This window comes from Mustela putorius, unplaced genomic scaffold, assembly GCF_011764305.1.
Source record: "Mustela putorius furo isolate JIRA1106 unplaced genomic scaffold, ASM1176430v1.1 tig00000905_pilon_pilon_pilon, whole genome shotgun sequence".
Classification (NCBI taxonomy): domain Eukaryota; kingdom Metazoa; phylum Chordata; class Mammalia; order Carnivora; family Mustelidae; genus Mustela; species Mustela putorius.
In genome coordinates this window covers 4,450,912-4,461,915 of record NW_025421511.1, presented here as the reverse complement: position 1 = coordinate 4,461,915, position 11,004 = coordinate 4,450,912, and the positions used below count along the sequence as shown (strand labels likewise).

General features: G+C 47.2%; 1 protein-coding gene across 2 annotated transcripts in view; it reads right to left on the bottom strand.

Moving 5' to 3' along the window:
* The window catches only part of CSMD1 (CUB and Sushi multiple domains 1), a 1,951,187-nt gene that overhangs the window by 178,925 nt on the left and 1,761,258 nt on the right, over positions 1-11,004 (bottom strand). For both annotated transcript variants that reach the window (XM_045086171.1, XM_045086170.1), the window contains 2 exons: positions 5,334-5,452; positions 2,081-2,150 (listed from right to left, as the gene is read on the bottom strand). In XM_045086171.1, coding sequence (XP_044942106.1) covers positions 2,081-2,150; positions 5,334-5,452 — 189 coding nt within the window. The remainder of the gene's footprint in view (positions 1-2,080; positions 2,151-5,333; positions 5,453-11,004) is intronic.

Here is an 11,004-nt window from a genome sequence, read left to right as displayed (position 1 = left end):
CACTGAGGGCAGCTGGTGGATCAAAGCAGCATCCCTAAGTACGGTCAGCACCGTCCCCCTCCCCGTAGGGCTGTCATCCCGCAGTGAAGGCAAGTCCGTCCGTCCAACCACAGGGCAGCTGGGCGTGAAAACGCCAGATCAGTGACAGCAGCATGATGACAAAAGTGAAGTAAAGGTGACATTTTTAAAGAGGGCCTTTTGATTTTGAACACAATTTTTATGAAAAAGAAGAGGAAAAGATTGGGAATTATTAAACAGAAGCATCTATGTACTGCTTCAATCAAGGAGTGGCACCGTGTCACATGAAGAGCTGGCCGGGTGCACCCCAGGCAGCGTCCACGTGCGGGAAGCAAGAGAGAGCCTATGAACCAGGTGTGCGTGGTCCCTGCCACGACGACCCATGTTGTCATCTGCTGGGCATTCTGGAATCGCACTTACTGAGAGCCTACCCTGTGCTCACAGGGGAGAGCTGAGTGGCCCAGCCTTGTCTTCAAGGTACTGTGTGGAACAGGGCCTCACAGCTCCACGAGAGAAAGTAGAGCCATCCGCAGGGTCGAAATGACCCTCTGTCATCGCTGTGATCCGAGCTGAGGCTGGGAACCCAGTGAGGCTCAGACCAGCGAGGCGCCTGCCTCAGGGGCACACTTCAGGAGGGTGCCTGGGCCCCCAAACGGTAGGTTGGTACAAAATTTGGAAACATCCAAAGGAATGCAAGGGGAACAAAAACAAAAACAAAAACACAAAAAACTGTGATGAACAAAATAGCAGCATTTCATAGCATCATTTCCTATAAAGACAGATTGCTGCCGCCTTCTCCTCCGGCCCGGGGCCCTCACTGGGGGCCAGCACAGAGCTCACGGGAGGCGAGGCACCAGGAAGGGCTTCAAGCCAGAGGCCAGCACTCCGGAGGGGTGGCCTCGGGCATTTCAGGGAAGTGAGAGTGGGAAGGCAGGCCGTGCCAGGCCAAGTTGCCGGCCAGTGCTATTCTGGGCGGAGCGTGGGTGAGCGGGAGCACCCGAGGGCCAGGAGCAGCCGCACACGCTCGCTCCCCCGATACAATAGGAGGATCCCCGCAACGGGGGACTGGAGGTTCGGATCCTGACGGCGGTCAGTTAGGGGGGGTCCGTCGGGAGCTAGAAGGCTGTGAGAACCTACGGTCGGGGACGTAACAGGCGACCATCGCGACTAGGGAGCATCCGGGCCGGAGGCCAGTGCGGGGAGGAGCTCGGTCTGCTCTCGGCCGGTGATATGGAAGCCGAGACAACATCCGGGGGACGGGTCACCCAGGAAGGGGGTCAGGAGGTGGGGCAGGGCTTGAGGCACGCAGGAAGTGCGCAGTGAAGGCTGACTGAGTTGCACAGGTGGGGGAGCCCCTGACGACGTCCTGTGGTCACCTGAGCTGTAAGTGAGGGTTTCCAGTCAGAGGCCTGGGTGAGGGAGAGCGGCCAAGGTTACGGGGCCTTACGCCTCAAGGTCTTCCCATACTGGAGGTGAAGGAAAACCCCTGCTCTGCCCCGGGACTCACTCGGACCGCGTCCTCGAGGCAAAACGTCAAATGGACCTCAGGGCATAGATTTTCCTCCTGCTGTGCTGTGTTTGGAAGGTTTTCCCCTAAAGAGGCGGGCCGGATCCCCGTCCTAAGGAACAGATCTCCCTGTTTCTCCCTCCAACTTCAAATCACTTATGCTTATTTCTGAATTTTGTTTCTGGAAACATGATTTTCCTGAGGCCTAAAGTCCTGCACAGACTTTCAGACCTGCTGTGTCCCTTCCTTCTCCTAATTAATCGACTGGCCCGCCGATAGGATGTGACTTGCGTTTCGAGCCACGAGTCTTCCAGCTAATCCACGTAGGCTGCACCCAAGAGGATGAGGAAGCCGAGCCGGGCCCTCCCGGGGGACAGGACGCACGCTCAGGGTTTGCTACGCCTCTCCTGCCTTATGATGTGACTATGAAGTGACGACCGTTTGAAGGGAAATCAGACGTGGGTCACGGGAAGCCCGGGCCAGGAGCAGTGGGGGCCGGCAGCCCCGCGACTGCTGCCGCACGGGCAGGCAGGACGCGCCGGGGGGCGGCCGTACCGATGCAGAGCGGGGACGGGTAGTTCCAGCGGCGGACGGTGCCCGGCATGCAGGAAGTGTGGGACCGGCCCTGTGCGACAGAAAAGGAAACAAAGCTCGCGTCACCAGAGACAGACGTTTAAGGACTGTACGTGAGGCTATCTGTACTTCCTTTGCTTTCCTTTTATAATTACGCACCACGGATTGTGAGATGTGGTACGCTAGTGCTGCTCAATGAACCACATATTTGGAATCAAGATAGGAAAAAAAAAAAAAAAATCCGTCATCACTGTATTTCTTTTCACTAACACCAAAATGTTGCCGGGTCCCTCTCAAGGGTCTGTTTGCCACGTGCGCCTTCCCGATGCTTAACGGGATGACTTCGAGAAGACACATTTTCGTGCTTTTTTCTTTGTTTAATCACCAGAAGTTATAGCTTTTGATCTGAGAGGCTGTGATTGATTAGAAAATTCTAGGTATCGGTTTGAAGAGCAGAAGGTCCATAATACGTCATCGGCTTCTGAGAAGGCACCGTCCTGGTCACCCCGCCTGCTCAGAGTTTACACACGGCTCACACACCCCTTCTGGTCCCACAAAGTATTGGGTCAGGTCTTCCTTCATCGGAGAAAAAGGAGGCTTAACATCCGTTTTATTACCAGACAGGCTGACAAAGTGCCACATAATGGGGGCCACAATCAAATTAATCCTCGCCACCCACAGTCTCTTTATCCTGTAAATATATGACGTTTTCAACGCTCGACCTTCGGAAAGGTGTGTCCTATGATTTCTGTTCGAAAACCACACGGCCGCAGATTACATTCTGAATGTGTCGGGCTGTGGTCTCTCTCACACCAAGAGACGGTGGTAAGAGGCACCGCGGTGCAGGCGGCCCTTCCTGATTTCTCGCCCTCCCTGGGGCGCGGCGGTCTCCGGAGCCGCGGCGCTGACGGCGCAAGTTTCCGTTCGCCGCCCGCAGCCGGCACCGAGGCAGCCCAGGACAAATCTTTAACTCCTGCTCCATGAACCCAGCCACACGGGGGACGCACCAGCCGGGAATGGGGACTAACGCAGTTATCAACGACAAACCGATTCCCTAAACTCAGAAACGCTTTCTGCGCAATTCATCTGCCACAAAACTCATTTCCTCACACCGTCTGATGTGTCAGAAAGTCATTACACAAGAGGAGACGCTGCTTATCCTTAAAGAAGACCTTCTGTGCCTGCCCAGGTCCGGGCTCTGTGGGCACTCATTTTCTGATCCGTAAATTATCTTTAATCAATGTCTTCCTGAGTTATGGCAAACGTAAAGTGCAAAGGCCTTGAAAGACAGCATCGATGACTACCAATAAAACAGTCATTCAGTGCCAGTCTGGGCCATCTCCGGCTACTGATTTTGGCACAAACATTGGATATCACTGATTCCAGCCGAAGTGTGTATCATGGACCCAAAACAACATACGGCTCTATGTGTTCACTAGTTAAAATTATAAGAATTTTCTGTGTTCAGTTTTTCACCCTGTAAAAGGCTGGAGAAGATGGAAATTCCACAGTGCACCGAGGTCCAGCCTTCCGTCTGTGTGTCGTGGGGGCAGCCCCTCAGGACTGTTTGTCGTGGGGACAGCCCCTCAGTACTGTGTGTTGTGGGGACAGCCCCTCAGGACTGTGTGTCGTGGGGGCAGCCCCTCTGTGCCACGTCCAGGAGGCTCCCTGGGCAGGGCCGTGCGTGTCTGTGTGTGAACGCGACAAGGAACGGAGTCCTTCATAAAGGACGGGTTGTGATGCGTGCTGTGATTGTGTTAACGTGTGAGCACACGTGCTGTCGCTTATCAGCAACTCAAAAAAAAAAAAAAAAAAGAAGTCAGGAACATTTTTCACTCCTGTGAAGGACAAACACAGCAGCTTGTGAAGTCGAAGCTTGGCCCAGGCCCTAAAGATGACCTGGCGGCTGCTCTGCATTTGAAAACCAGAGCAAGTGAGAGGCCGGGCTGGGCTCCGCCCCTGTGTGTCCACAGGCCTCCCCGTGCCAGCAGCTCCGGAAACCTCACGAAGGTCCGTCCAGGCCCTCTTTCCTGTTTTTTCCTCTGAGGGCTGCCGAGGCGTGGTGTGTAAAAGGATTCTCCCAGCGGCTGCAAAACCACATCACGGAGGGGTAGGAAGAAGGTGAAAGTCCCGGAGAGAAGCAAGTAGTCATGTGGGACACACGTGCTCGGTTATAAACCAGACAATACAAGAAAAAAGGGATATAGTAAGGGCCTCTCAGTCTATACGGGCTGGAGTGTCCCTCTCCATGGAACCCGTAGGACGTGACTCGGGATTCTTCACACTATAACGCGGGACGACTTGTCTGAAAGACTCCGGGAGCCGCTCCCTGCAGCGCACAGAGTGCGGCCGCTCTGCGCCACGCTGTCCCTTCCCGGCGGCACCTTTGTGATGCTTTTCTGAGGCTGCCTCAGGCTCATTTGTTTAAGTCCCTTAAAGAGTAGAACTAATACAGTTTTCCTTAAAATATGATCAGCTTCAGTGTGGTAATAAGCAGACAGCCAAAAGTACTCTATTACCCGAAGTAACCCAAGAGGAGACACATAATTAGGCTTAAGTTTTCCTACTTGACTTGGTATTACACGTGCTTCGATTATTAATAGTCATTGCTGGCAGGGAGAATCCTGTAAGAATTATGCTAAGTGACAGAGAGAAACTGTTTTGTGAGTAAGGCTTATTTGTGGTTAGACCAGAAAAAATAGCAGAAAATAATGAATGCTGGTACACATGAGGTTATGAAAGTGCATGAAAACTTTTATATAACATTCTAAAAATGATAAAGGTGCTTCAGTATTTCTTGGGAATGATCGAAAGCTATTATCTGAGCACTGCAGTACCTGGCACAGAGCAGTAAGAATGATGATTTGCTCAACTGACCATGAGAACAGTGTGCAAAGGGGCTGTCACGGTGACAGTTTGAAAGAGACTTCTGTCCCTGCTTTGTCCCTTAGAATTGTATCTGCATACGTATGGGGAGAACATACATTTTGAAATAAAATAATTACAAAAACAAGATGCTCAACTTTGAAAGAGTGCATCCTCATTAGAAGCTATTTCCACATTATAATTAAGATTACCAGCATGCATGGCTTAATGTGAGTACTTTGATTTACAAACGAAGTGTGAGAAACTAAATTAGCTCTCCAGGAGAGCAGATGTCAGGCACTGGCTTCTGGAGCTGGCCAGGGACTCCTAGGTTTAACCTGTCCAGCCCGGACACGCAGAAGGACGCTACCTGCAGGGTGTAGCCAGGTTCGCACTGGAAGGAGAGGACATCGTTCACCATGTACCGGTCTCCGATTTTGATGCCGTTGCTGGGAAGGGCTGGTTCTTGGCACGCGGCGAGACCCACGGCTGTAGAAATGCAGGGACAAATGCTTAGGAAGTAGGTAATATAAACATCATTCTTATTTTTGGAAGAACAAAACAGCTTTTTCCCCCTGTTGCTCTTCTCCTAAGGAAATGAACAAAGACACCGAGCCTTTCTCTTGTTACTCTACCAAGACGACTTCGGGCAACTTTAAATCAGGTTTAGCTAATTCATCAATACATTTCATATTCAGTCTGCAGTGAATCAAGATTTCCCTTAAATAATAAAATTTGCTACTTCCACGTTTCCTATTATACACTCCAATTCCAACACATACACATTTTAAAAGGTCCTTTAAAATTATGTTTCTTATAATATGCAAACCCCATGACAATCCTCTCTTGCTTTGTTTTTCAAGCATAGTTGGCCATTTTTATGAAAAACCTTAAATGTGAATCTGGGAATTCTATCCTTTCAGAAAAACATCAAAATACAAATATTTTGTATTCTCTCTCTCATTTAAAGACAACAAAACCCACGAACAGTATGTTCTCAGATAAACAGGACCACTACTTATGGGTCCCAAGACTATCATCAGGCACTTTTCTAGATGGAAATGCCTTCAGTTAGGACACTAACAATTTTTTTTTTTTAATGCATCACATAACAGTGGCATTCAGCCTAAAATATAGAAAAAATTAACTCTAAGTATTTAGTGCTGAAACCTCTCTATAAACCCCATGGCACAGATAGACAAAATATGCAGCTCTGGTATTTTATAGAATAAAAAAATGCTTCTGAAATGGTGCTAAAGACGTGGGGATTGCAAATAACCCTTTTCATCCGTGTGGTACGTCTTCTCTCATCCCTGGTTACACAGGACCGGGTTTTCCAGGGTAAGAGAGGGGGAAGGACATTAATTAGAGCAGCCCAGCTTAAAATGCTCCGTGTGACCTTGGGCTTCACTCCAGGTCTTGCTTACCACACTAAGGGCCATGAACTGGTCAGGTGAGTTAGCTGACTGGGACTGGGGACTCTGAGGGATGCCACTGGGACGGGGAAGGTGGGTCGTCTGGTCTTTAATCGAACCAGAGGCAACAACTGGCGGGAAGCGGCTCTGCAGGGGGCGGTCCCAGTGCAGGGTGAGGACGTGCAGTCCCCTGTGCAGGGGACTGCACCCACGCGAAGGGGCTCTGGGTCAGGCCCCCCTCCTCTGCGCTCGCGCACAGCCCCTCGGCCCGTCCGATTTCGCTGGAAGAGCACAGGGTCCGAGGTAGAATTCCCGAGACTTCCAAGGTGGGCTGCTCAGTCCGCATCCAAGCTGGGCTCCACGCAGCTCCACCGGGTGCCCACGCACCCAGCAGCAGGTTCTGCACCCGGAGCCCGAGCCCGGGCCGGCGGCTCTTGGGGAAACCATACGCGCTCACGACCGCATGTCATTAAACTAGATGCAGGACGCGGCTCCAGGCGCCGCCACGTGCCGACAGCCACGACAGCTTGGAGCCGATGTTAAGGAAAGGACGGAGTCGATCGAGTGGCAGGTGGATTGTGCAGGTAGGAGCGCGCACGCAGGAAGCCCCTCTCTCAGTGCCGGCAGACCACCGGTCCACCACCCGCCCTGACCTGCGCCCCTTCCCTGCTCTCCAAGGCCTGGCCTGAGAGCCTGACAAGACTCACACCCGTGGCCCTAACTAGAGCGGCTGAATCAGAGTGATCTTGCCAACGCCATCCTACGGATTCTTGTGCAATCAAGTTGGAGAATCCCCAGTTTGTCTCACTTTCCCCCCAAAGCTGAGATGAAGCAAAGAGAGAAGCATCTTCGATTTTCATCAACCGTGTGACTGTTCGTTCGAGAGCGCCGTGCTACAGAGTCTGCATCAGAAGGGACACCCCCAGTTCCTAAGCTCACTGGGTAATTTCAATCCTTGGAACACGTTGATTTGTATCTGGGATGAGCAGGTTTGAAGTGTATCTTAGAGTTTTTCTATTGTGATCGTTTCTTTCCTAAATGGCTATTTATTTAAAAGTATAAAACACCATATGCATGAAGTGGCAATTTTTTTTTTATTCCCAACACAAAATTTGAAGATAATTGAGTCTTTATATTTATATGATAAAATTGATAAATATGGAAAAATACAACCCTTAGGATTTTATCTTGTTTTGTAGGCGTAAGTCTAACCTATCTCTTTAAGTCTAACGTATCTCATTCTTAACTCTAGAATACATATTGCATTTAAATTTTACCCTTTCTCCTATCACAGTGTAGCAAGATCACCTGCCACCTATCACTACATTTTTATCTGACCCTGAAAAAAATAGTTAAATTGCCTTTCGTATGAATTTAATTACAACTGAAAATACTAAAAAGCTAATTTGTGGTGATATCACATCATCATTTTGGTATACTTCATGTACACACAGAGACCAAAGAACATCAGTAACCCCCAAATGTTAAAAAAAAAAAAAAAACCTGATAACATATTTTGAAATTTAAAAAAAATGCAACAAGTAATTCAAAACCATTCAAAGCCATCCCTTTACAAATCAGATATAATAGGCTTTTTAAATTTTACTACATGGTGATTGATATGTATGTATTATATGTTATTTTAATTTTCTCCTCCCTTAAATTCCATGTGTAAATCCCATTCATCCTCTGGAAAAAAATAACTTGCATTTACCTGTACCTACAGGAATTATAATACATTTTCTGAATAAATTAAAAGCATACATAGAGCCATTTTAATCAGCGTTTGATCTGATGACTCAGGAAGCCATCATATGCAGACCCAGATACTTGTGTAGAGAGAAACATCGGCCCCTCACTTTTCAGTGTCACTAGGTATCTGGTATATGGGAGGAGCTAACAGCACAAAGATATCTGGTGTCTCTAGGGACATTTTCTGTAATAGCATCTACATATATTTACCCAGAGATAAGTAAGTATGTGATTGATATGATGTTTACTGAGCTATCCTGGACCAGAGCCCAAGTATGTTCCACAACACGTCTCTCTCCTAACCATGCAATGCCTCCAGCAACGCTGAGTCAAGTCACCCTGAAAATAGTGGATTTAGGCCATGAATGGAAGATTTTTATTTTGGGGTTGAGAGAACCATGACTCTAGCAGAGGGGAGAATTAAAGGTGTGGCAGGTTCAGATCCCTAAACCAGCCGGGTGTGAAGTTCTTCTCCAGACAGACGTGTGCTAGCACCGCGGAGGCTCACCATCTCCTGTGATCTACAGAATCCCGGTAGCCCCCTTTAGAGAAAGGGCAACCAAGTGCATTGTGGACCCAACACAGGAAGACCGGGAAGGAGACAGGGCAGCCCCAGAAATGCCGGGAATGATGTAGGGTAAGAAGTTCTACCTTAGAAGGTAGAACAATGAACTTTCTGACCGCCAGGGGACAGGAGGAGGTATATTGAAGAATTCTGACACAGAGAATGGGCAGACTGTTTGCATTTAATCATTATGGTAATCAAATCGTGAGGTAGGGAAGTCAGGAGAAGAAAAAATCAGGGAAGTAAACAGAGCAGGAAGGACGGTCGGCTTTAGTCTGTATGTGTGTCCGTCACTTGTTAAAGCTCCTAAAAGAGAACAGTTTCAGAAGAATGTTGTTGGAGCAAAACTGATTTTTAATGTTAAATCATGGGTGGTCTATCACCTAAGTTACAGGTACAGTCGTAAAGCCAGTCAACTAAAAGACAGTGATTTAGACACAAAATGAGACATGTTGGAAGACATACAGAAAAAAACAAAAAAAAAAAAAAAGAAGAAGAAGAAAGAAAGAAAGAAAGAACGAACTTCTCTAAAATCGAGCTGTGACACAAAACCATTTGGCAGAAAAATTCAAAATTAATTTTCCAAAAGGACAGACATCTGGTAGAGTATATTGTCACACTGTAAGCTTAAGTTTTATAGAAAAGATTTCTAATTGTTTCAAAGGATGGCATATTTACATTCTGAACTATAGATGACAATATACCAAATGCTATGCAGCTGGTTTCTTTTTTTTTTTTTCAATTTTTTAAAAAAGATTTTATTTACTTATTTGACAGAGAGAGAGAGATCCCAAGTCGGCAGAGAGGCAGGCGGAGAGAGAGGGGGATGCAGGCTCCCTGCCAAGCAGAGAACCCAATGCAGGGCTCAATCTCAGCACCCTGAGATCATGACCTGAGCCGAAGGCACAGACTTAACCCACTGAGCCGCCCAGGCATCCCTAGCTAGGTTTCTTTAAAAGGTGACTCATAAACCCCGTGATTCTGAACCATGAGGTATCCTGATTAAACATGATAATGAGAGGGTAATTGCTGAGTGTTCTGAAGATTTAGATCTATTGTTCTAAACACGTAATGAAAGACGGATAAATATTCTATGTAAAAATTTGGACATTTTGACATGTATGGATTTATAAAGCTGGGATTAGATTTAGACGGTAGCTAAGAGTCTTTATTTCTCCTCAAGTCTAGTCTGTGAAGGGAAAGAATATAAAACGAAGCCATTAAAAAGACAAGTAATCTAGTTTGACCAAATACACAGCTTCATGGTTTTACCTGCCACCGAACGTCAAATGTGGACCTTATGAACCAGACTACAACAAGTAGTCTCATCAGTTCTCCAGAAGGTATTATAGTCGGTATCCTAAATTCATTAGGTAAAATTCAGAGATGGTTTGTATAGATCTTGAGAAAGAAAATAATCTTGAAATCCATGATAGACACGCCGTGTTGGGAGCAGAAAATGTGAGCCTGCGCAGATACTGACGAGACAACTCTGAGCAGCTTTTGTCAATTAGCATTGCCCTCATTTTGACTAGCGTAATGTAGGCTTTTCAAAGACCGCAAATTAAAAAAAAAAAAAAAAAAAAGAAAGAAAAAAGCATGTCATTCTAGCTGCACTGCTCAAAACAATAATCAAGATAAAAACTACAGAGAGAGGAATGCAGAGCTGGATAGTGAGACCCCTAGAGCTGGGGTAGCTCACAAGGGCACAGAGGTCAAAGGACATGTGCAGATATATGAGCTTTATCAAATTCATAAGCACTATAGGGACACATAGGCTATTCCTTACTTTTGAAAAGAAAAAAGAAAGTGTTGAGCCCATTATTTTGTAACTAATTAATAATAACCATCCATTCACACAAAACTAGCACATAACAATCTTCCTTCCTGTGCAGACAGGTTTGGATACCTTAACACAGGAGTGCTGCTGAGTCTCTAAACCCATCAATCCAAACTTGCATTAAAGGTCAGACACTGTGTTGGAAAATAGGAGAATAAAGACATCCCAATTTCACTTAGGGAGACGCCATGGGAGGCTGACAATCCATGAACGAAATGTCAGACCCCATGATCACACAGGCATAAACATAACAAGTGTCAGCCTGTACACTCAGACTTCTAGATGACATTGTTTTATGAGTCCATACATCTCCATGACAACGATGTGTATAGAGAAACCTCCATAATTAATAACACAGCATCTGAAGTCAAGAAAAGAAACCACTTTTAAAATCATTGTGTGGGGGCGCTCGGGTGGCTCAGACTGTTTAAAGCGCCTGCTTTCGGCGCAGGTCATGATTCCAGGATCC